This window comes from Vespula vulgaris, chromosome 7 (assembly GCF_905475345.1).
Source record: "Vespula vulgaris chromosome 7, iyVesVulg1.1, whole genome shotgun sequence".
NCBI lineage: Eukaryota > Metazoa > Arthropoda > Insecta > Hymenoptera > Vespidae > Vespula > Vespula vulgaris.
This window is the reverse complement of record NC_066592.1, coordinates 5,546,987-5,574,115: the sequence shown is the minus strand read 5'-3', so window position 1 is coordinate 5,574,115 and position 27,129 is coordinate 5,546,987. Positions and strand designations below refer to the sequence as shown.

The following is a 27,129-nucleotide window of genomic DNA, read 5'->3' as shown; positions in this document are numbered from 1 at the left end:
TCTTTTCCCATCTTTTTTCTTTTTCTTCATCGAGAGATCGCACGACACGAGATATTTACCCGAAGGCTATAGATACTTTGTACGAACGAATTTATTTATTTCCCGAAATTTTTAAGCTACTGACATTAAAAGAGAGAGAGAGAGAGAGAGAGAGAGAAAGATATATGACGATAATATCTCTCCTCGTAACGTTTATGATACCTACCCACTTCAGAACGTGCGAAAAACGATGTGGTCTCGTTGGGAAAGCTCGTGTGATCAAAACCGCAGGATTCTCCGGTGTAAATTGCGAGTTACAAAACTCCCAGCGGTTATGGTATACCTACTCGTGCGAGCTCGTTGAAAATCGTTTTATAATCGTCGCCGATTTTACGAGAGTCTTTTACTCTCTTACTCTCTTACTCTCTCTCTCTCTCTCTCTCTCTCCCTCTCTCTCTCTCTTTCTGTCTCTGTATATCTGTATCTTTCTTTTTCTCTCTCTTCTTCTCTTTTTTCCTTTCTCTCTCTCTCTTTTACACACACATATCATCGTGAATAAATCAACGATAAATTTTCTTCTTTTCGATAATGTGCTACTTTATACGACATATCACCGTGTAAAATGAAACACTAAATAAAAGATGGTTTTTTCTCGAAAAAGATATATATATACCTATTTACAGACATCATACGAATAAAAATCTTCAGAATGAATTATTTTCATCGATAAAAATAAAGATAGTTCAAGTAAGAAATCACATTCCTCTTTAAGACTCTACTGATTTTCGATTCTCTTCGACATAGTAGTTCGTTTCGTAGATTCGAGCATGAAACTGGCAGATGTTCTACGATGTGACAATATGGCTGCCATTCTTCCTGAAACGTTTACCCTTGGAAAACCGTTTTTAGATATGATTGATCGTTCTCAGAAACCGTATTCTATTTTGTTACTAGGTCGTTAATTTTTTTTTTCCATCGAAAACCAAAATACGACGTTTTAACGTATCGATTTTCGATAGAATCAAAGAATTAATTCCACTTCTGACGAAATTTTAATCCGTCTGTTTTTATATGTACATGCATGTATGTTTATCTGTGTGTATTATTTCATTGATAGATATTAAGAATTCGTAAAACATATTATTCGCGATAATAAATCCCTGAGAATGATCACCCTTCAAATTTCTTAATCGTTCTTGACATCGATTGACCTGCTCTTACACAGACAATGTACCTTCCTCGAAGACGTGGAAATTTCTTTCTTTTTCTCTTGCTTCTTTTTTTTCTCACAAATTATAACCATTTTTAAAGAAAGTGTACCTCAATTATCGAACGAGAAGGGGACCATAACTATTTAAGCTGCAAAATTCGTCGAGTAATTTCAGTTCGCGTAAATTGGCTAAGACAAGCTCTTTCGTTTATGCTTCTTATTTACGAACGTGTGTCTACACACACACACACACACAAGTACATCTACTTAGAAATCGTCTCTCTCTCTCTCTCTCTCTCTCTTTCTCTCTGTCTGTCTGTCTGTCTGTCTCGATAGTTCGATAATTGAAAAGCCAAGTTCTATCCCTCTTTCTCCTTTTCTCTTTCTCTCTCTCTCTCTCTCACTCATTTCTCTTTCTGACTTCATCATCATCGTGCACGTCGATGTTCTCGTTGCACGCACGAGCGAAATTATCGGTCATTATACCGACGTATCGTCGCGAACGAAATTATTCAGCGAACAATGCAACGTAAAGAGACCTGGTGATCTGCTTGATGGTCAATGCCCCGTATCTCTTCGATGATATTAGCTAAAGATCAAGGAACGTCATTGATAATGTTCTCAAAATAATTTAAATATATAATAATTTTAATATATATATATATATATATATATATATAAATCTCAAATAATAATCCTGTATAAAGTTCGTTGATTTTCTACGAAGTAGAGAAAAAAAAATTACGATGCACAGTCCTTCCTAAAGTTATCAAATCTCGTCTACTGCGAGAAAGATATACCTACATCGTACGATACAAAATGTCCTCTATCAAGTTCATTGATTTTCTACAAAGTAAACAAAAATATTACGATAAACAATCCTTTCTAAAGTATACCAAAACTCGTGTACTAAGAAGAAGATCGAGAAGCTGTAATTTGATAGATACAGGACTGCATGTGGGTTTACTAGGCGCGTGTAACGGCCTGTAGCGAGTTATACGTGCCTTCTTGCATCGAGCCATCATCATATCGCTTGGAGGTTCGATAATTGAAAAGCCTGAAGAACTCTCTCTCTATCTTTCTCTTTTTCTCTCTCGCTTAATGCTGTAAACAATATTCCTCGTAGGCTCAGACACGAGTCTCTCTCTCTCTCTCTCTCTCTCTCTCTCTCTCTCTCTCTCTCTCTCTCTCTCTCTCTCTCTCTCTCTCTCTCTCTCTCTCTCTCTTTCACTTCTTTACCGATGCTACGTCGAATTACCAGCCATTATCGTGACGTATCATCGCGAGTCAGCGTCATTCGAGGGACCATCATGGGAAAAGAGCGAACGATAGACGATCGGTTCGACACCTCCGGGCGTGCAACCCACGTTCGAGTAAAGTGGAAAACGATTATTAACGAGTCTCTTTTCTCGAATTACATGCAAATAGCCTAACTACAGTTTTTTCTTTAAGTACTATATATATATATATATATATATATATATATATGTATTAAGTACTATATATATATATATACATATATGGAACTCAGAGACTAATAACAACTGCAAAGAGATTCTTTTGCAAATCTTTAAATACCTTAATGTCCTACCCGAGAGACCTCCTTGAAATATTTCGATCGGCTCGTTTATCTCGATGTTGTATCACCGTAATCGAGAATGAGTTGGACAATGCTCGAGCAGTGGTGTGCCCGACACCTTTGAACGTAGAAAGAAAGAAGCGTGGCAGCATGGCAGGGATTCTCCGCAGGGGTGCCAACCCCCTGTGGTGACCGAGCCAAAACAGAGTATATACGTTGCTCTCCTCCATGAGAGTTCCCGATGATTTATCGGACCGATCATGCTCACCGACATTGCGTCCTCACCTTTTTCTCTCTTTCTTTTTCCTCTCTTTTCCTTTTTTTCATTGTTGTTCTCCTCTTCTCGGTTCGTTTCTTCTCTTCTCTCGAATTTTTCAGAAAAAAGAAAAATTTTGTTCTCTCACGAGAGAAACCGTAAAAATGACGGGGCAACATAGTTCTTAAGGTGACAAAGGAAGTCGAATGATCGGCACGCGAACGCTCGAGAAATACGAGAAAAAGAGAGAGAAAGAGAGATCAGCTTTTCTCACACACGGTAATACGAATGTAGGGTGCAACGAACCCTTCCGGGATTCTCTCAGCAAAAACTTCCGGCATATACCGAACACGTCAAAAGTTTGCCCGCGATTTTCATCTTTTAGCAGATGCATATGGTCGTGTTCATCTTTTCTTCCTTATTTTTCTTCCTCTTCTTCTTCTTCTTCTTCTTCTTCTTCTTCTTCTTCTTCTCGTGCACCTTGCGCGACCTATCGGCTCTCGGCAAAAGGGATAAGAGAAGAAGAAGAAGAAGAAGAAGAACAAGAAGAAGAACAAGAAGAAGAATAAGAAGAAGAAAAAGAAGAGAATAAGAAGAAGAAGAGGAGGAGGAGGAGGAAAAGGCTGATCGCGTTGCGTGTGCCTCACGAAGTAAAGGAGGAACCAAGGAGTTACGAATAATGGCCGGGATAATTGCGAGGCATGTTTACACCGGAATGCAGCGGAATCGATATTAAATTTACTCCGTGGAACTGCACCGTGCTCGAGTTCGAGTTGTTTTTCCGTGCGGGCGCCAAACACGAAGTGTTTTTACGAGTTAGCTTACCAGCTAGCAGTTAGCTGGCTAGCTAAGCTAGATTAGCTTAGACGTTTCTTCGAAGACCTTGCGTAACGTAGTCTCGATTTTTCCATATTTTCGAAATCGAAGAAAGCTGTTGTTAAATATTTCTTTGCATGGACCAAACGGACAACATTCGTAACTCTCTGCAATGTGGTCGACGGCCTTGATCGACCGCGAAACTCGTTTGCAAAAGCGAACCGATCGACGAATACATAGGAAGTTGCTTGGGTTGTAAGCTTAAAGGCACAAGCAGTTTAATCGATTATCGCGTAAATCATATCGACGTCGATGAAATCGAGACGAGGTAGGTAGGTAGGTAGGTAGGTAGGTAGGTAGGTAGGTAGGTAGGTAGGTAGGTAGGTAGGTAGATATCTACCTACCAACCTCTACAACTCCGTAACGTAATCGTGAAAAATTCCTATCTCTCGTTGATTTACTTGCGCGGTAGCCGTGTTTCTCGATTGTAAAATGAGAGAAGTGGAGAAGGGTAAAAGAAAAAAGAAAAAAAGAAGAAAAGGTAGAAAGAAAAAGGCACGAGCGCGAAAGCGGATAATTTGCATTTGGCTGTGACTCTCGCTATGTGAGTCTGCGGCACGTTTCTTTTTTTTTTTTCTTTCTTTCTTTCTTCTTCTTTTTCATTAATATTTCTTTTCCCTTTTAATTCCCTTTTTTTTTCTTTTCTCTTTGCGATTTAATTCTTGTTTTTTTTTTCCTTCCTCCTTCGTCATTTCTTTTTTCGTTTCTTTTACTCGCAAGTAAGGAATTATCCAGTTTCGAGGCGTCGTCGAAGAAATAGAAATACGTCGCGAGGGTTCGCATTAGTACCGTTAGCCTTCGAAAGATCGAACGCTTCGTTAAACGATAGGAAAGTATCGGGACACGTGTGACTCGCACGAGGTTTGCTTGTGAACACTTTGAGCTATCACGATATCTTGAACTAAACGTATATACGCGTAGTTACTTCTACTATGTATAAGCCGCGTATAAATCTACGCCGTGCGTTCCCGTTTCGCCTCATTTCCTTTCCATTTTTTCGTCACGCGACTAGATTTTCTTTCTCGACGAACGAACGAACGAACGAACGAACGAACGAACGAACGACTACCTTCCTCTTTCTATACGCGTTACACTTAAGTTCTTCTCGCAATAGATACGCGTTATATAAGTGGTGTCGTTATTTCACGATCGATTCATTTAAATATACTTCACGTTTTTCTATATTTTTTTTTTGTTTCTAACGATAATCAAAGTAATATGTCTTTTACCTCGCTTTATATCTTCTTTTCCTTTTCTTCTTTCACTCGTCATTCGACCTTCTACTTTTTCTTTTTTCTCTTTTTTTTTCGAAGAACCACGAATAAAAATATTACAGTGATATATGTATATAGATAGACAGATAGATATACACATAGTGTGGAAAGATCGATATCTCGTGAAACGAAGGGATAGACCGCAGTTTGTCAAGTGTGGCCGAGAAGCGAAGAGACGTTTACGCAAGCTATGAATTTTTATGGAGAGCGGCTTTTCCCCGTTCCGAATTTCATGCCGATAAAGAGGGACCATAAATTCTCCGAAAAAGCGTTGGCCCGACTACTCTTTGCCGGACTACTCTTTGCACCGGGTCCGTATCGTCGAGAACGCTTTATTGTTCGGCAAAAATTCTCTTTTCGAAAATTTGAAATATTCTAAATCTATGAATTCGTTATATTTCCAACCAATTCCAATAAAAAATATTCCTACGAATATACCATATAAATCGTTAAATTAATAACTTACAAATAATTACAGTAATAGAATAAGTAATTAGAGCGATCAAAGGAATTAGATAAAAATAAAAATTCCATTCAATTAATTCAATTAGTTAATCAAGATGAATTAAAGTTCTTTAAGTACGTTGAAAAGATATTATTATAGAACGAGGGAAAGAACGACGTTCGCTCCCACGGCTTTCGTTCGGCCACTAAACATCGCGAAACAATAAATTTACTTTTAGAGTCACCCTCTCTTTATGGGTCTCTTAAACAGGGATGATATCCTCGAGGGGTAACCTAATATGTCACAGTCTGTTGCAGAGATCTACGCGTAAAACCAATCGCGATGGTCGAGGGTGGATTTTGCGACGAGGAAACGTGTCTAGCGAATAGAAAAAGAAAGAAAGAGAAAAAGCGAGAGAGAGAGAGAGAGAGAGAGAGAGAGAGAGAGAGAGAGAGAGAGAGAGAGAGAGAGAGGGATATCCGAAGGGTTTAGATGGACTACTAATGGACTGATTCAATAGAAACGATCTGATAAACCGATCCCACATACATGAACATGATCTTCAAATCGAATTAAGAAGATCGTCGGTTATTCAATTTGCCACGATTCTACATATTATACTTCTACATCTATACGAGCTATAAACTATTATAAATCGCATAGAAAAATGTTCAAGCAATTAATACAAAAATGAAATCATCGATATCGCGAAAACATTCTTACCCAATAATATTTCATTCGTCGAAGCATGAAAGAACGAATATTCTCTCTCGTGGCAAATCCTTTTCCTTTCTTACAAACCATGTTAGTACGATCCCATTCACTTTGCAAATTGCAGCGATCCGAAGCGTTAACATTCGAGCGCACTTCGCAAGCTCTATTTACGAGCTCTTTAAAGTGCAATTTTCAATGACTAACACCGTGATCTATGTACGATACCTTGTTACAAATAATTCGCAATGTCTACGGACGAGAATTATTCTTCTTGTATATTGGCATTTCGTTGTACTCATAAAAAACGAAAATGATATTTAGGTAGGTAGGTAGGTAGATAGGTAGGTAGATACTTATGGTGGCTCGATGTCTATTGACGAAAAAAAAACAATAAAAAAGAAAAAGAAAAAAAAAAGAAAAAACGTCCACTTGTTTCTCTACCTAACGCAGAATAGATAGGACGTTGAGGGTAACGACATAAGATGAGAAAGCACGATGAAGCCATAAATTCCACGAGCTTCGGCCGGAAGACACGCGAGCCAATTTGCCCGAGACAAGCGAGCGATACGGCTCGCGTACGTCGAACGAGTGATAATCGTCGGCTTCGACGATTTTCGCAGGACTCTCTCTCTCTCTCTCTCTCTCTCCCTTTCTCTCTCCTTCTTTTCCTCTCTCTTTACCCTCTTCTGTTATCTTTAACCATTATCAAAAAGTTGAAAAGCTTCGGCCATCTTGTCGTGATCTTAACGCAACGAACAGCAATAATTACGTGAACCGCGTTGAAAAAAAAGAAAAAGAAGGAAACACGAAGAAGAAAAAAATATGTATACTTACACACACAAACACACGTGCGTAGAAAATTTACTTTACGCAGAAATGATCCAACGAATCTTCTTTTTTTTTCTCTCTTCTTTTCCTTCTTCTTCTTCTTTTTCTCCTTCCTATGTTTTTTTCTTTCGCATTAACAATGTATATCTCGAAATGCGTATATCAAGAACGAACGAATTAATAACAACGATGATTCATCTGTCGTGTAAGTAAGTTTATCAAGTGAGACAGAGAAAAAAAAAAAGAGGAAAGAAAACAGAAGAGGAACAAAAACAAAACAACTCGTGGTCCTCTTTAGCGACCTCTCTAGCACAACGTACAACCGTTTACGGTCGCTACATGCGCGTAATACCTATAATCGCGGCCCGTATAATTCATAGTTGCGCTCGAAGCTATACTTTCCGTCTCGTTACGTGATCGGTGCAAACGCATCCTTTGTTTTCCATTCGCCGAAGGTGGGACGAAGTTAAAGTGACGTTTTCTATCGATGCCACGTGCTAAACTTCGAAATTTCCAAAACGAATCATCTTCTTCATCTTCATCGTCGCCGTGTTCTTCTTCTTAGAGAAATAACGAAACTTAAAGATAAACGTAAATCAAAGATATACATACCCTATCAAAAATCATTCTATCGAAAACTCAAGTACATCGGAAAATCTCGCTCGTCCAAAATTATATCGTTAAATATATGTCAAGATGGTATAAGAAAGAATTAAATATACGAAATAAAACGGGAAACGAACGAACGATGATTTAAATTAGCACCTATTGAAGAAGGACGAAGTGGAGTAGGCGTTGAAATGAAGTCGTTAGAAAAGTTTGAGTCTTTCACCATGAGCCTTCTTCTTTCACGAAAGACCGCAGCACGCTCTGGTAATCGTTTACTTATTCCTTCGGAATATTATAACATCGGTGCGGCACGTCCGAGATTGGATCCTCCTCTTCTTCTTCTTCTTCTTCCTCTTCTTCTTTCTTTACTCGTTGAGACCGCTTTAGCCAACACCTGCGTCCGCCGGTCTTCGAGATGAACGGGTTCACGGTCTGCCAAAGGTGATTTAGTAGCAGTTTGTTACCGCGGCGCCATCAGGAGGGTACCGCGAGTAGAACTGAAGAGGAAAAGATGGCACTAAGAAGACTACGGACTCTCTTTACAAGCCACGTGTAAAACGCGAACATTTCTCGACCTACTCTTTGCTTCTCTCTCTCTCTTTCTTTCTTTCTTTCTTTCTTCCTTACTTACTCGTACACGGCGATGGCTTTAAATTGCTTCCTCTCGACGGTACAATATTTTTCTTATCGATTTAAACAGGCACTAGCAACTAACTCGACGATCGACGCCGAAGATGAATTTCTGATCCGCGGAAGAGATAAAATAACATAAACGTACACGATGTTTCCTCGAGTCTGTTTATCATTCGTTCTTTCTAATTGGAATGATTGTTATCTTTCGATTATATACGTATCTGTACATACATATATATATATATATAAAAATCGTAATTAATGAATTATTAAACAAGTTGAGAATTGAAACTAGTAATTATAAAGCGATTTATATGGTTTATAATAAGCGTAGTATATAATAAACGATCAAAGATTCAATTTAATCAAACGAAGGAATAGAAGGTGTAACCTCTTCGACGACCTACGAAAGACTGACGATGTTCGCTATGTACTCGCGTACGTTCGATTCATTAACAAAGGTGATCTATGTAAACACAAAGAGAACAGAAGAAACGTTGTCTATTGAAGGTCGCAATGGTACGATATGAGCACAGATATATATTTCAAAACAAAAATAAATGTATGTATGTATGTGTATATGTGTGTGTACGTTACCAATGAATTTTTTTTATATGCCTAACTACCGATGTAACGGCTATGTTTTCCATATCGGGATCAACTATAGCGTCGATATATCGAAAGGATCGAAGGCCGAGGCAGGTGTAAACGACTATATATATATATATATATATATATATATATATTTCTCTCTTTCTCTCTTTCTCTCTCTCTCTTTATCTCTTTCTATCCTTCTTCCTTTCTTTCCCTACCTGCTTCTCGACTCTTCGGCGATCGTATCGATCAATTCGTGTGTCCTACTCGATCCTGTAATGTGGATCGAAGAAGGTCCAACGAGCCTTCCTTACACACTCGCAATAAGATACCTTATAATTATAGAGCCCTTGTAGGGCTTGTACGACAACGTTGTTTCTTCTTTGTCGAAAGAGAGAGAGAGAGAGAGAGAGAGAGAGAGAGAGAGAGAGAGAGAGAGAAGCAGAGAATTCCAAGCGTTTCTAACTCGTTTCTTGCAACTATCGACATTTAACAACGACGAGAGAGTAAAGACGTGGATAACCGTGATGCACTCGATTGACGTCTCCTCGATCGTTCTATATACCTTTCCGCTTAGAGCTCTTGTTTTTCTTTCTTCTTCTTTCCCTTCTTTTTTTTTTTTTAATTTCTATTCCTTCCTCATTTCCCTTAGCGTTTCTTCTAGCAAACCCGTAGATTTGATAAAAGTCGGATATCGCTTGATGGAAAGGGTTGAAACATTTATCATTCTCGTCAAAGTTTTCTCTCTCTCCTCATTTCCCTTTTCTTTTTCTTTCTTTCTTTTTTTTTTTTTATTCCAACAGGTATATATGTATATAGGTAATACAGCTATATACCGTGTAATATTCTTTACTCTTCTCGATTGAAGACATTCACTAACATCTTCGAACTATTCTTTCTAACAGAAAATGTCGATAAAGTTATCTGTGCATAGTACTTGGACATTTATCTACAAAGAAGATTCTTGTTTCATAAATACTTATTTACGAAAGAAACGAAATTATATCGGACGGACAGATAGATATCTGTAAAGGTAAAGGAAAATGAAGAAAATAAAAAGAAAGAAAGAAAGAAGGTACGTTTTTAATCATACCGATCTACCGAATCGAATCGAATCGAATCGAACCGAACCGAATCGAATCGAACCGAACGATCGAAGATAAAACTTACGAATTAAGAATTTGGCAAGGAGTGTAGATAATCTTATCGATGAAAAATTATTATTATTATTATTACAACTTGCGAGAACGAAGAATGGTAAGGGTGAGAGAAATGTAAAGAGGCAGGAAACCCCCATATCAAAACAATAAGAGTTTCAATCGAGTATGTAGTCGTCTCCGATGTTGTCTTGTTGGTCGAAAGTGGGAAGGAGAAAAGGAGAAAAAGAAAGGAAAAAAAAAAAGAAGAAGAAGAAGAAGAAGAACCTTTGGCAAGTAAAATAACCGACGAATCGTTCGATCTACCTTTCCGATCTCTTTTCGAGCAACGAGACCTCGTGCATCGCTCCATGAATTATTTACACTGACGTCCGTGACGTAGCCGTCTCGCCTCCGCGAATCTTTACGAAAAAAAAAGAAGAAGAAACCTGGCGCGCGCGAATATTATTACAGAAAGGATAATATAGCACGTATTGCACACAGACGTCGCTTTTATTTATTATTTCTTTCTCTTTCTCTCTCTCTCTTTCTTTCTTTCTTTCTTTATTTATTTATTTTTATTTTTATTGTGAAAGACACGTCTAGGGAAAAGATGAGATGCTAAGAAAGCGTGTGATCCTACTAATAATTGGCGTTGGTCATAAACGATCGTGGAAATCACCGTTCGAAATCGATGATCTTCCTTTCTTCCTCTTTCCCTCTTTCTCTTTCTCTCTCTCTTTTTAGTGATTTTCACAGAAACGTCCGTAACTAAATTGTAAATTTATGATAACAATGTTGCCCGACGGCTGGCCTCTGCTCGTTCCTTTTTTGCTAGCACATCGAACGATGCTGCTGCTGTTGCTATTGCTATTGCTGTTGCTGTTGCTGTTGCTGTTGCTGTTGCTGTTGCTGTTGCTGTTACCGCCGTCGCTGCTGTTTTATATCGTTACGGGAGCTCGAACACGCAACTAGTAACTTCTTAATGCTCGCAACTTTAAACGCGGAAAGAGATTTAGTTTGATGCATCGGTGCATTTTTAGCAGTGAGTGCATTTTTAAAGCGTTGTTCTTTATTATGATTAACGATAAAGATCTAAGTAAATTATTTGCTTACTTATCTACTTCTAATTTAAATGGTATGATTTGATTACGAGTCGATGAATGAAGACACGATTGATGAGGAACGAAAAAAAAATATCTCTCTTTTTTTTTTTTTTGTCAGAATATCTCCTTCTCTCTTTCGCGACTCGTCGTTCAGCAAATCGGTAGTCATCGGTATCGAGATCCTTCGGGCCTCCTTCTTGCCATCGTTTAAATGCTAATGTCGAGTTAATTTATCGTCCTACGATTTCGCCGGTTTACTTCGCGTCGGCGCTATTTACACGTTGATTCCACGTTGGAGCCTCGTAATTGAAAGAAAGCCGCCGCACGGGACCACCCGTGCAAGGCGGGCAATAAAATTTCAAATATACGGGGACGGGCCTTGAGGTTGTTTCGGTAGGTTGGTCTAGGAGACGAATAAAATTTCGTACCGATCGAACGACGTCCTCTATCCCACTCTTTCTTTTTTCTCTCTCTCTCTCTCTCTCTCTCTCTCTCTCTCTCTCTCTCTCTCTCTCTCTCTCTCTCTCTCTCTGTCATTTCTCTCTTTCTACCTGAAGTTCGACGATAAACAGAAACTCCGCCTCCTTTCGTTGCGTACGAGGACAACTCTGGTAATGTCAGACCGGGACTAAATGGCGATCGGTATGGTGACGATTCTTCTAAAAGAAAAGAAAAAAAAAGGAATATCCAAATAGAAATTAACGAGATATAATCAACGTATGTCCATAAGTTTCGAGAATAATTAACATAATTACGATGATCGACTCTCTTGTTTACAATGACAATGTACAAGACAATGATCTACAAGACTTTTAGACAGAGCAAAGAACCGTGCGAGAGTTTATAGGATCTTAACGAGAACAAAGTGAATAGACTAGGTGTATCGGTCTCTAAGAATACGCCGTTAATAAACACCAATCCCCTCTCTTTGTGCCTACCTACCGGCTTCTCTTCATAGCCGGAAGGCAACCGTGTCTATATGCTAATAGGAAGCTCCCGACATTTTCTACTTTGCGCCTTCTCTACCTTGTTCTTTCTTTCACGTTAGCGTTCGTTCTTTCCATCGTTTCTTCGTTCGCTCGCGAACACGATCGTTTACGGTTATTCTTGCATAGGTGGTATCTATATCTACTTTAGATGCATTATATGTTACCTAGGAGATATAGTTGCATAGGTATACCTAAGTACGTATAAATATTATAACACCATTTAAAGTAAGGATGTATGTAGGTAGATAGATAGATAGATATAAAATCGACCGAAACAAATTCGAGATGAAATCTCTTTCTCATTATTTTCCGTTTTATGAACTACCTACCTACCTACCTATCTACATACCTACCTATCTACCTACCTAACTATCTACCTACTAACCAAAGAAACGACCAAAAGCTACGTTCGCATTATTCGGTAACAGTTTAAGACTCGCGCTAATTTATCGCACGACGTTAAGTTTATTAAAACGCTAATAAAATCACCAAGAGGCAAGAGACCTTACCTTTAACGCTCGCAAACTCCCTCGAATGAATGAACACTTACCTGGAAAAAAAGTAAAAGAAGATTAGAGAAAAAGAAAAAAGAAGTTTACGTGAAATCGATGTTGGATCTGACGGGGAGACGATAAAACCATGAAAGATGTAAACTCGCGTTTAAGGTATCTACACCGAAAATAAAAAAAAAAATAAAATAAAATAAAAAAATACGAGAAAGCTAAAAAGAAATAGGGAGAAAGAAAAAGGAGGGAGAGAGAGGGAGAAAAGGTGGGAGATTTGAAAGGGGTCACCTTTCCCAAATTAGAAGCGTTCGTAGAGTGAACGTGGTAAACGACTAGCCGGGCGATAGATCGGACACTCCGCCGCTAATTGGCTGCAGAATTTTATGTACCACTAAATTACTTCATGCAAATGCAGTCGCTTCCGTCCTTCTGCTTCTGCTGATACTCGAAAGAAAAAGAAGTAGAGAGAAAAAGAGAAAGATAGATTGAAAGAGAGTAGTACCTATATATACCTATTTTAGAATCTCGAGAGCGAGAGATGAGCTTACACCAAACGGTTCTCCATAAGATTTACAACGCTCTCATTATCCTAATGAAGACGTAACGTCTTAAAAAAGGGGCCTCGATTTTTGTTGAAAACCGATTGCTCGTACGAAAACTACTCTTTACCAGTCTCTCGTACTAAAATGCGAAAGGAGATCCCTTTCCCGGACTTTTGCTTTCTTGCCGTCGTCACGACGGATCATTAACGAAAATTAGGTGGATGACTCGAGGCTTCGACGTACAACGTCTTCTTCTTCTTCTTCTTCTTCTTCTTCTTCCTCGTCTTCTTCGTCTTTTTTCTTTTCTTTTTTTTCCCTTCTTTTTTCTTAATCTCCCTTCGCTCATTCTTCTTCCTTTCTTCAACGACTCGCTGAATAAACGAGAACTCTTCACTCCGTTCGTTCTACCCCCCATCACCCTTTTTATTTATTTAGTTATTCATTTTTTAAAAATCTGCTCGCTCCAAGAATGACTTTCAACCACATGCTTTGAATTAATCATTTGACGACCAACGATCATTTAACTCCAACGAATATCATTTTTATCTTCCATTGAAATAGATAACTATAGTCCGATAACTTAATTTTACGCGAGATATTACCTTCGCGAATGAAATGTTAAACAGTTAGATCAAATTTCTCTGTAAGGAGGAATACCAGGAAGATCACATAGATTTTATTTTTCTATACGTTGGCACAAGGTCGAGGGGGTGTTGCCCGTTTAAACTGGCCAGGAGTTATAACCAACCGGGCGATAATACTCGCTTTAATATTCAACGCCGAGACTGGGTAACAGATTTACGAGCGCTAATGAATTGGTAATCTAATCCTTCTTTTCCTCTCTCTCTCTCTCTCTCTCTCTCTCTCTCTCTCTCTCTCTCTCTCTCTCTCTCTCTCTCTTTTTGTCTGTCTTTCTTTTAGTTTCTACCTTGCGACAGAGCACCGTAATTTTTTCTCTTTTTTTTTCACCTTCATGAATTCTTTTACGAATAGTATATCCTACATTCGTCCTTTCCCTTACCCGGAAATCGTTAGCGTCTTCCAAAATAATTTGAAATTTGTCGAAGGATCGAAAGACGGTGCATATACATACATACATATATATATATATATATATATATATATATATATATATATAGTTTTATATACCTATACAGATATAAGTATAAAAAAGGAAGAGAAAAAAACGGAAAGATGTGGATGAAATCAACGAGCAAGAAAAGAGGAGAGGGAGGGAAGGTTAAAAAGAAGTGGAAGACGAGTAGTAGGGGAAGCCTCATCCGATAGCCGAATAAATTTGGATAGCTCCCTGTTTTGGCCCGAGGCCATGCTTGTGCCATGCTCGTGCTCCATGGTAGACTTTTTCTTGCACGCATACACATATATAAATAGATATATCTATGTATATATAGCACACCTATATAATCGGACCTTTCGTAACACGTTACGAGAAAGAAAGAGAAAGAGAGAGAGAGAGAGAGAGAGAGAGAGAGAGAGAGAGAGAGAAAGAGAGAACGAGGTAGATGGACCAATGTGTATCCAGCCTACTTCTTTCTCTCTCTCTCTCTCTCTCTCTCTTTCTATCTATCTATCTATCTCTTTCTCTCTTCTTTTCGTCCTCTCCTCGCGCGATGGATTTAATTAAAAAACATAATTTAGAAGGGGGGAAGATAACAGGTAGCTTCTCTCTCTGGTGGGAACTAGCTAAGGCATCGCTGGTTCTAACGTACTCTGTCGGCCTGCGGTCACTCATGAATAAGATTATTAATCTCGTCTACCACCGAAAACTTACCTCCTTACCGTGACTCTTTCGTCTAATTTTTTTGTCGATCGAATATATCGAAAAAAAAAGAGTACATTGTCATTGAAAAATCATTCCTAAATTTCCCTTCTATTTTCTCGTCTAGTGATCATAGTCTTCGATCGTAAAAATCAAAACGTTGTTAAGACAAACAAATCTTATAGATCGTATCGAAATAATCAGAAATAGATACGTAGATAGTAAAGTTGAGAATCTCTGATCGAATTCGACGAAGATCCGACTAAGACTGGGAAGACTTAAAAATCCATTTGTCAGAGGCCCTGTCGCAAAAGGGCGTCGCGTAGCGAGATTAAAAGAGAAAGACCGACGAAGGTACCAGCAAGAAATAGCTACGCCATCTTGTCGAGAATACGATCGTCCTTCTTGAATTATACTTTTCGTTGGCTTTATTCCATCGCGTGTTCCTTTACAAATTCATTCCAGAGTCAAAAACTCTGCGGAGCTGGGATTTTGTTCTTAAGGCGCAACCACAGCACGAGAATGGTCGATGCTTTTGGTGTTAAATTTTTTTTTTACAGGATCGAATCTTTTCTATTCTCTTTCTTCTTCTTCTCTCTCTCACTCTCTCTTTCTCTCTCTCTCTATATATATATATATATTTCTCGAACGAACGAACGAACGAAATTGAAAGAACGAAATGTAACCACCACAGAATGAACACCATATGTTCGTGTTCGCCGCGAATAAAATTTCATCTATAGGTAAAAAGAAAAAAAGTTTCATCGATGTGTCTATAGAAATAACCCCCGTGACAAAAGGTAAGCGAGGCAGGCGCCGTTACCGCCGGTCACTGTTCGTTTTTTTCTTCTTCTTCTTCTTCCTCTCTTCTTCTTTTATTTTTTTGTTGTTTTTTTTTTTTTTGTTTTTTTTCCACGATCCAAGCAATTATCTAAGAAAGACGAATAGACCACACGACCGCTCGCGGTTGGTTGCAATCACGGTATGGACTCGTGAAGAAAAGAAAAAAAAAAAAATAAAGAAAAAGTCTTCTTATCGAGACTCGAGTACTATCGCGTGGATGAAGGAGTAGTAGGTAATTGCTCTTATAGCCTGATAAACAAATAATTTCCTTCGAGCAACATGCGCGATAATATAAATAAAACGTTACTTTCTTACCGGCGTAGTTACTTTTTTATTTCTTTTTTTTTTATATCTATCGCGTTCACGATCAATATTTATGTTCTTTTTTTTTGTTTTTCTTTTAACATAAAAAACGTTTTTATATAAAATTCTTTTCTAAAAGATTGTAAGAACTGTGAAAATGAGAATATATATATATATATATATATGTGTGCGTGTGTATATAAAAAGAGAAAACCAAAACGATATAAAAAAAGGATTGACGAGAAGAAAAAAGAAAATTTCGTAGTAATTAATTCGAATTAGAAATCGGTAAGAAACATAAAAAATATATATATATATTTTTCAATGAAAATATCGATGAAAAGAGAAGATGGAAGAACATAGATGATACAGGTGGAGGAGTTATAGATATAGTTATATTATATCTCGAGAGGTGCCCCAATACCGGCAACATACATAAGTACATAGGCAGGTGCTCCTCCAGCAGGGCAGCGGTCAATGGCTCTCTCGAGAACGTTCGTCACTTTTTACATGGAAACCAGAAAAGAACGTCGACTAATTTCGAAGGAAGCTCCATTACCATGAAAGAACTAACGAATATGAATTCGTCCTGTTTTAACTCATCTAATCCTTTACAAATCCTTTTCTCTACTTAACTAAAAAAAAAGAGCGTATCATTTTATCTAAACGTGTTTTTATCGTCATTACTTTTTTATTCATCCATGTAACACACACATATATATATATATATATACGTAGATATAAGAAATTATAAATAATCGATAAAATAACGACGAAAATATCTCCCTCATAGAATAACAGAAATTCTAACAACCACGAAAAAAGGAAAAGGAAAAAGAAAAGAATCAAATTTTCGCACCTTTCGTGGTTATTCAAGTTGATTCGTAAAGGGTCGAAGAAGTTTGACAGAGACGTCGGATGTGGTTTGCCACAAGCTTTAGCTATGTAGTCACCCTTACGTTTTAGCGGGTTAGCACCCTCGCCGCTTGTCAGTCGGCCGTCCTGGCAACCCTCCTAGAAGTGTACGTCTCGATGACGGTCAGCTGCTTACCTCGAACATTGGAACGCTTGAACGCCTACGATTTCCTTGCTTTATTTCGCTCGTTTACCGACCTAAATGCCTATTCTCATTTTCTTTCTCTCTCTCTCTCTCTATTCAATTTCACAAAAAAATCAGTACACACGATTCCAAAAAAAGAAAAGAAATAGAAAGAAAGAGGAAAAAACCAAAAAAAAAGAATACGATTCCAACGAAAGATCTTCGTAGAAAAAGTAAAATCTCTTATGTTCGATATTGTTTCCTACATCGTCCAACGGTCGTCGAAGCCTTCCCTCGGGTCCAGTCTCGTGAGTCGACGAAGCAGGACGATGGCTCTTCTTCGACGCGCTATGAATCTCATTCGCCACACTGTCGGACCGTTTCGACACGCATCCATGCTCACGGTGGGCACGACTCACGCGCGCAAGAACCTCTCCGTACGCTTCACAAATTCACACTGGATTTATCGATGTCCGTCCAAGTTCAGAGGACATTACGAGATGCCTATTCGTTCTCTTCTTTTCTATGTTCTTCTCTATCTCTCTCTCTTTCTGTTTTCTTTTCCTCTCTCTTTCTATCTTTCGTCGTCTATTTTCTCAAGGATCAAATCAAAACGATAACTAATCCCAAGAATGAATAATTTTCTCTTTAATTCCAACATCCTTTATGTAACATGTAACCTATTTGATGATAAGTTCGGCGTCTTCGAAATATCCTTTTCTATCGTTCTTGGAAATAACGAAGAGAGGAAAGTCTCCTCGATGATTTTAATTTATGCGCGGCATAGCTGGAGGCGTTATTAGTCCTAGGTGGATATACGATGGGCGTGACGTCACGCGGCTAAAACAAAGGATCCTGCCGAGGAGCCCATCCCATGTCGGCTCTCTTTCAAGCGTGCCGACAGGACGGCACGAACCATTGGATCTTTTCTGCATCAGCGAAGGTTCGATGTTTTACGCTTCGCAAAGTTTCCTGCCCTTAAAGCGTTGCTTTTCACTCTTCCTTCTCTCTCTCTCTCTCTCTCTCTCTTTTTTCCTCTTTTTCGACTATTCACCCCCGCATCCCTCCACCGTTTCCACGTTCATTAAAATATATGAAACTTTTTTTCTTTTTATTTTTCTTTCTCTTTCTTTTTTTTTTCAGACAAGATAACGTCACGTAAGGAATTGATAAAAGTTTATAAAATTTCATTGTCATTCACTGGTAACTCGTTTACGATTTACGTTTTATAAACGAGACGTAAAACTCATCTAATACGAGAAGACAGAGAAATTAGAAAGCGCTACGAACCATTAATGTCTGACTACGAAAGGAAGTCTTGAGAGCATGCATAGGTTAAAACGTAGCTGCGTTCGTTTTAACTTATTCCGCTAATTACAGAGAACTTGACCTCTAACCTAAAAGCAAGTTTTAAAGAGATATATATACGTACACACACATACACACGTATATATATATATACCTCGCCATCATAGTCTATATCATCTATCTCTAATCTACGATATCCTTTTGTTATTTAATCGTCCATAGTTAATTAGTGACATTACATTCAAACGTTTCAATTCGAACACTCGGATCAAACTAATTTACGTGTTACATAGTCTTCTCCATATTCCTATGAAAATTTCTTCTTTTCTTTCTTTCTCGAAAAAAAAGAGAAGAAGAAGAAGAAGAAGAAGATAATGAAAAAGAAAAAAACAGAAACAAAAGGAAGAAGAAGAAAAAAAGGGGTAACGAAACGAAAGAAGAAGATAAAGAAATTTTGAAAGCTAATTGAGAGATGCCGTTGTCTCCGTAGGCCACTGTCACATTGTTCCGACGGATCAATACCTCTAGTCTACCTACAACCTGCACCCACCGAGCTTGAAGAGGGCGTGGCTCGTACACCACCAGAGAGATGCTCCCACTCTCTCTCTCTCTCTCTCTCTCTTTCTCTGTCTCTCTCGTCGTCCTCTACCTCTTTCCCATAGCTTCCTCTAGGCATGCGGAAAAGGGAGGGAGTGAGATAGGGAGGTAGAGAGAGAAAGGGAGGGATGTAGGGAGGGATGATTTTGTCTTCAACCCTCGCAGAGTTACTCTTCGCAACGATTTCAAACGCCGAACCTCGTTGGATCTTCGTAAAACGTTTTTCTCTCACCCTTCGAGCGTTTCTATTCGTCGATGTATTATTAGATATAACACACATGTACTTCTTACCTACCTACCTATCTAGTTACCTTCTGTCTCAATTAAGGACGATGACGAGCGGAAATACAGTAACATGTCAAAATCTTATCATCCCTCTGACGACCTCCCCCCTCGTAAATGGCCTTGACATTCAATGGAAATAAAATAATCGAAAAAGTCCATAGTTATCATCGGTTCGATTCGATGCGAACATAGATATCCATATCGAAGTTAACAACCCTTGGGTGGGTGAACCCTACCAGGACACCAGGGTAACTACGAAACGATCCGTTTCCTATGCTATGGTCCGAGTTCTCTTTCTCTTTCTCTCTCTTTTTCGCTCTCTTTCTCTTTCACCACGATTCTCGATGGATACGCGTATTCGTTGTCTTTCGTCGTCGGTGTTGGTGCAAGGTCGAACGGTGTGGGGGCGTGTCGCCTCGATGGCGCCGGCTGCTAATGGCCGCGCGGCCTGCCAGACTTTAATTTCCTGCCGCTTCCGCGGACCCTTTGCCTTTAGCTCTTCTCTCGTTCTCTCTCTCTCTCTCTCTCTCTCTCTCTCTCTCTCTCTCTCTTTCCTTTCTCTCTTTCTCCCATCTTTCTCTCTTTCTCTCTTTCCATCTCTTTCTCTTTCTCTCTCTTCTCTATATCCGAATCTACGGCCAGTGGGAACCCTTTCCAGCCTCCGGCCTTTCGGTAGCCACTGACGGACCATGCTGCGTCCTTCGACCCCACTGTTCTTCTTCTCCTCTCGCCGTAGGATGATTTGCATGAAACTGCTCTTGATGAGCTTCCTCGATTCGCCCCGGAGGTTCATTATCTAAAGTCTGCTTATTCCATGCTAACCGGCGTGGTCCTTTCCGACGATCGAGCGTAGTCCATCTTTTCGAGTTCGTCGCGTAGGGCTAATGAGAGAGAGAGAGAGAGAGAGAGAGAGAGAGAGAGAGAGAGAGAGAGAGAGAGAGAGAGAGAGAGAGAGAGAAAGAGAGGGAGGAGAGAGAAAGAGAGAGTACCCCCAGACGTGTTCTGAACAAGGGATAGAAATAATCACTTGAAAATCGAGCTCTGATATTAATTGACTCGTCAGGTCTACCAGTTACAACGTATCGCTGTAGTATATGTAGGTATCGAATGGATGAAGACGTTAAAGTCTTGATCAAGGACATTAGATTCGAATGAAGCTTATATGACAATGATTTGCATAAAAGTGCAAGGTATTCGATAATCGTGATCATTCTTAAGTCGAATTACGTTATAGTTAGCGGCAACTTTCTGATCTTTTCCTAGCATAGGAGGGCCAATTTTGTGTCATTATATACCCTCCGGTATAAGAGATACTCTCTCGAGAATCGACTTCTTTTTTAAGTCGATTTAGAAAAGATTACGGGCGAACACGGCAGACCGACGCGACTGGTCTCGAGTAACTAATTCGTAAAGAATCGATGGAGGCTCGATTATCTTTAGCGTTGACTAACGTTGTCTTTTTGTTTTTCTACGATCGTTGCAGGATCATCCGGGACTACGAGGAACGCCACTGGCAATGTTGGCGGCGCAATGCAACAAGCTGAGCAGCAAGAGTCCGCCGCCACTGGCGGACGCGGCAGTTGGCAAAGGTTTTCATCCTTGGAAGAAGAGTCCTCAGAGTAGCGGCAGCTCACCGCAACACTCGACGGGTGGTGGCGGAGGCGGCGGAGGAGGAGGAGGAGGAGGTGGCGGAGGAGGCGGAGGTGGAGGTGGTGGAGGGGGGTGTACGACGACGGGAGTAAGTCAAAGACCGACAGCAACGAGCAGCGCCGGTAGTACGAGCGGTGGTTACGCCCGAGCACCGGTCACTTCTTGCGCTTCAACGGCGCCACAATACGGTAGCGAGCTATATTTTCCTGGTACCGCGAGCGCGCAACCTGCCGGCGATCCGCATCACCATCAGAGCAGTCTCCTTGGAAAGGTCGAAGGCGCGACACTCGGCTCGGTATACGGTAGACACCCTTACGAGTCGTGGCCGTTCAACGCGATGCCAGGCGCCACGCACGGCGGAATAAAGGCCAGCGACGGCTGGTGGGATGTTCACGGTGCCACAGCCGCTGGTGGTTGGTTAGACGTTAGTGGCACCGTCGGCGTCGGAGTTCATGCCGCGCAAATGGCCAATTACTCGGCGGACTACTCTACGAGCCTAGCACTGGCCGGCAATCACTTGCTCACTACGGCCACCACCGCCGGTCACAATCTACTCCAAGACACATACAAATCCATGCTACCCGGCGGCCCGCCCGGCTTCGGGCTTCATCATCACGCGGCGGCGGCGAGCGCCGGTGCCGGTGCTGGTGCCGGAAGTCCACAAGGTAGCGGCGCCGGCGTCGGCGTAGGCGTCGGCGGTGCCGCCGTTAGCCAGGCACCCTCGCCACGCTCGCAGAGACGTTACACCGGTCGTGCGACCTGCGACTGTCCTAATTGTCAAGAGGCCGAGAGACTCGGTCCCGCCGGCGTACACCTCAGGAAGAAGAACATCCATAGCTGCCACATACCTGGTTGCGGCAAGGTCTACGGAAAGACGTCCCATCTGAAGGCCCACTTACGGTGGCACACTGGTGAGCGACCGTTTGTTTGCAACTGGCTTTTCTGTGGCAAGCGGTTCACACGTTCGGATGAGTTGCAGCGGCACCTTCGAACCCACACCGGCGAAAAGAGATTCGCCTGCCCGGTCTGCAACAAGCGGTTCATGCGCAGCGACCATCTCGCGAAGCACGTCAAGACCCACAGCAGCAGCAGCAGCGGCAGCAAGGGCAAGGGGGGAGCGGGGAGCTCGTCGGCCGAGTCCTGCTCCGACAGCGAGGACAACGGGAGTCAGCAGAGTCCCACTTCCAGCTCGGTGCCGCCGCCGCAGCCGCCACCGCCGCAGCAGCAGCAGCAGCAGCAGCAGCAGGCTCAGGCGCAACAGCAGGCTCAGCAGCAGGCGCTGGCGGCGGCAGCGGCGGCCCAGGACACCAACAACACCAATTCCCAGACCACCACCACCAGTCTCGGCCATCAGCCGACAACACCCATGACCCCAATACAGATGACCCCGCCGCCTCTGACCGCACACCATCCCCACCACCCGCATCTCCCGCCTCTAATGCACCATCCGCATCATCACGCAACATCCGTACCGGCGGCCCATCATCCGCACGCGGGGATGAGCATGCACTGAGCCCGGTGGGGCCCGGAGCCGGTGCCTGCAGTACCTCTGCCGCAACGACCCTGGGCTCCTCCTCCTCCCTATCCTACCCCCTCAACTTGAACCTCATTCAGAATCACGTCAATGCCCACCCTCATCATCATCAACACCATCACCAACAACAGCAACAACATCATCACTCCAATCCCTCCTCCCATCATCATCATCAACATCACCAACATCACAATCAACAACAGCAACAACAACACTCTCGACAAAACAATTCCTATTCGATACAACAAAATCCTGCTACACCTGGCTCGGCACAGACTCCTTCACCCTCCTCCCCTGCGCCTGTACATAGTCTTTAAGCCGATAACGATCCCTCTCGATCCTTTCGTTTCCTCGGAGAGCAGGAACGGAGGGAGCAGCCTGCCTCTCCTTCGGCCGCTCTGCACGCGAATTTTGCCGACTTTGTTACTTGTAAATACTATAAATAGTGAGTGTGCGTGTGCGTAAGAAAGACAGAGAGAAAGATACCGCGTGCGAGAGAGCAAAAGAGAGAAAGAGACAGAGATAGAGAGATCTATATATATATAAATATATATATAAAATGATATATTAACTATGCGGTGTAATGTAAAATAGATATACATATATGTATGTAGGTATGCACTGTCGCGCTGTACGATACACACAGACACGAGTCGTCGTCGTCGTCGTCGTCGTCGTTCCCCTCTCCCCCCGTCATCATCCTATTTACTTACATTTTGCTCGATTGTACGGCGAAGAGAAAGATAAAGAAGCAAAAGAAAAAAACAGAAAAAAAGAAAAAAAATTATAAAAAAGAGGACGCACGCGCGCGTGGGCGACGTTCGGTCCAAAGCACGATGCACTCCGGACAAGTTCCAATCGCGGTGCCGAGATTGGCACCAAGGATAATTAACGAATTTTCTTGTTAAACCTATCATTTTGTTGTAGAAGCGAACTCCCCGAAGGTCTTGCGTTTGGAACTTGAACTCGGACGATGCCCCATATCAGCTCACCACCCTTTCAACGTAATAAACATACTATTATTAATGAATTAATTAATTATTATTAATGTATTATTATTATTATTAATATTAATATTACTATTATTATTATTATCAATATTAATTATTATTATTATTATTATTATTATTATTATTATTATTATTATTATTATTATTATTATTATTATTATTATAAAGATTATAAATTCATTTTAAAGAGATAAAGAGGAAATAAATAATGCTTTTGTGAGTAACCAGAGGGTTTCTTTCACTTATATTTCTTTATTCCCTTATGCAAACGTCCAACATGGATATCCAAACCACCCTCTTGGCCCCTCTCTTTAGTCCAGTACCAGGAAGATGTAATCTTTGGAAATGATTAAGCGTTTAACAAATTCGTAAAGTGATTCTAAGGAAAAGAGTCGAGAGATTGGCCCGCATAGAGATATTGCGACGGTAATATCGTACGGGCCGTTAAATCCTAGACCCTCCCAGCCATGAAATGTCCCGTCATAACATCAGTGTGTCCCCTTTTTACATTACCCCCCCCCCTATGTGCGCTACTTCATCTCCCTCGTTGAATTTGGCCACGCGATCCCTTTTCTGTACGAGGGCAACCGCCGACATTACGTCGTCCCTACGGATGTCGGATACTTTGCCACGTCGATTCACGCTCCTCCTAACGTCATAAGGTTCTAACGTTTAACACCGACCAAAAGAGAGATGGGAGTCTCTTTTGCAAAACATCTGCTTGGCTTATCTCAAGCTTTACCTTCCATTTAGCTTTTCACGGCTCGTGAATTATGTAGATGTTTTATTTCTTCTTTTTTCTTTTCTTCTCTTCTCTTCATTGTTCGATTTTGTATTCTATTTTCTTCCTTTTGATTTTTCTTTTTTGTTATTTCAAGGCGTGGTTATTTTAATATGAAATCAAAATGGATTCGAACATTAATTTTATATTATAAAAAGAAAATAGGGAGAGAGAGAGAGAGAGGGGAGGAAGAAATAAAATGAATTTCCCCCGTCTACGCTATAATATAGGTATATTAAATAGATATTTTTATTTTAATATCATTTTCGTCGTGTATTTATGAATACACAAAAGGTATTCGCGAAGAACAGCCCTGCGTTATTAGCGAAGATGACTCGACCAGTTTATGCTACCGTCGATGACTTTGCTAGGACGGCCTGGTCATTTCTACTAATTAAATCATTTTTATTGCATTCTTTTATATCGTCATTAGCGTATTACCATAAATTAACCATCAGTTGTTTGTAATTATACTATGCTGTTAATATTTTAAATGTATTGCAAATTTAATTGATGTAGACAAGAATTACCAGTTAGACACGAATAATAAATGTATTAATTATTCATTGATAAGGACAAGGTACGTAGATAACTGAAGATAACGTGACGTACGACAAAAACCCAGATATTTATGGCTTGGATAAGTTTATTTACGATATGAGAAACTACTTTACTATTTTTCATAGAATATTTTCATTCAAGTTTACAATTAACAATTACTGTCACCTGATATCACGAGATTGATAATAATTAAATAAATAAATTCATTCGTTCGTTCGTTCATTCCTTCATTCGTTAATAATCTAATTAATAATTAAATAAATAAAATTAAAGGACAATTTAAACTCCATGATCCTCTAATCCACGTTTCCTCAATATTTAGAATAATATAATTCTAAATAGGACATCGACAAAGATCCCAATAAACAATTTACAGATGTGGTACTATAAACCAGATCAATATGGTAGAGATTACGAAATCAGATCGTTATGCAAAATAGTAATAGGGAAACTCCAGAAGCAGTTAGAGGGTTGCTCCTACCGCAACGATTCGCTCGTGGGGAGAATGTTGAGACAGGGGAGGAAGGGAGAGGGTAGGGATGTAATGTTTGGTGAATGGCGAACGAACAAACGACTCGTCGAGGATAGTTTTTTTCTTTTTTCTTTGGGGATATAGATTTAGTCAAAGAGAGGGTGAAGATTTCTTGCTCGATTCTTAATTCAGCAGCAGTCGACGATTTTTGCGATTGAAAGATGAAATTTTTTTATACAAATATTATAAAAAGAGGGGAAATAATCAATCCATGAGGATTGATGATGAGCACAGATTATGAAAAAAAAAAAAAATCAATGGACTGTGTTTCTGTTTGGTTCGTTCTTTTTTCTTTTTATTTTTTTATTAAATCTTATTTAAAATATCGTCTATAATCCGAGATTTGGGGAAAGCTAAGAAATAACGGTGTTCAAGCGCTGATTTTTCTTTTCATTTCTTTTCTCTTCCTCTTTTTGCATTTTTTCTTCTTTCTCTTTTTATTTTTGTTTTTACGACGTTGTCTCGGTCACATCGTTTTCGAAATGAATAATTATCCGTGTACGTGTCACGTGTACGAGCCATTCTCGAGGACTCGCGCCGTCATTAGATCCGACCCCGTCGTCATTCGCGTTTGTGAGTCGAACGTGTCGCGGATAATAAAGCATCGCGAACGCTCGACAAAGACACCGCTGTGCGATTAATTTCACGGCACCCCCCTGCGGTTCGATTGAAACGAATGGAGAACTGCGGCTACGCACGACCCTGCTGGAGTTAGCGATAAAGAGAGAAAGAGAAAGAGAAAGAGAAAGAGCGATACTTCGCAATGGAGCATCCTATGTTGTGCCGAAGAATAGAACCGACTGCTCTCTGCATTGGAATCGTTAATCGCTTGACAATCCCTTTTAAAATCTCTATGTAAGTGAATTTGACGTACTACTGTACTTATATGAACATATAGAGAATAAAGAAACTTTTGTAAATAGAATGTTTCTGTTTGTTTGGTCAACCAACAATATTTTTTATACCTTCTTTTTCTAATATTTAATAGTTTGTTTAAAAAGAAGAGAGAGAGAGAGAGAGAGAGAGAGAGAGATAAGATAGATATTTCATGGATATTTCCCGACTGCTTTTCGTCAAAGTGAAAGAAGGAAAAGAAAAAAAAAAAGTATGGGTGGTACTGTTTGAAATTGCACACCATCCTCTCTATAAGGCACCGTCGATAGGTAACACCATCAGAAGAAAATTTCGACAAGGACGAGAAGACGAAAGTTCAGGGAGGTCGTCCCTCCCTTTTGGAGGTCTCTTAACAAACCTCATGATCCTAACGACTCGACTTTGTGCTTGTGCCTTGTCGCTGTATCGTATTAACCAAAGTCCTACCGCTTCTTCTTGTACTCGTCTTACAGCTTTAAAGAAGAAAAAAAAAAATAGAAAAAGGACACTCCTTGCCCCACGTACGATAGCATATTCCGTTAGATTTTCTCTCGAAAAAATAATACCTACCAACTACCACTACCACTCCAGATGTTTGATTTGTTCGACTTAACGAGACGTTATTAATCACTTCTTTCAAGATGTACATTTAGTGCGATCGGTAAACCGAGGGTAAGACGAGGAGAGAAAGTGGGGAGAAAAAGAAGGGAAATTCTAAGTTTAGCGATAACAGTAAAATCCGATCTCTACATCCAAA

General features: G+C 40.3%; 1 protein-coding gene and 2 long non-coding RNA genes across 3 annotated transcripts in view; 1 reads left to right on the top strand and 2 right to left on the bottom strand.

Annotated features, from left to right (window-relative positions):
* LOC127064929 (transcription factor Sp9) overlaps positions 1 to 24,019 on the top strand; it is a 35,010-nt gene extending 10,991 nt beyond the window's left edge. The window contains exons 2-3 of the mRNA XM_050996618.1: positions 20,915 to 21,992; positions 22,061 to 24,019. Coding sequence (XP_050852575.1) covers positions 20,915 to 21,992; positions 22,061 to 22,932 — 1,950 coding nt within the window. The 3' untranslated portion in view covers positions 22,933 to 24,019. The remainder of the gene's footprint in view (positions 1 to 20,914; positions 21,993 to 22,060) is intronic.
* The window catches only part of LOC127064956 (uncharacterized), a 157,924-nt gene that overhangs the window by 67,011 nt on the left and 63,784 nt on the right, over positions 1 to 27,129 (bottom strand). The gene's annotated exons all lie outside the window — the stretch shown is intronic.
* LOC127064957 (uncharacterized) lies at positions 5,189 to 9,133 on the bottom strand. Its single transcript, XR_007781876.1, has 2 exons — positions 8,402 to 9,133; positions 5,189 to 8,267 (listed from the first exon to the last, which is right to left on the bottom strand). It is a non-coding gene; the product is annotated as an uncharacterized LOC127064957 (long non-coding RNA).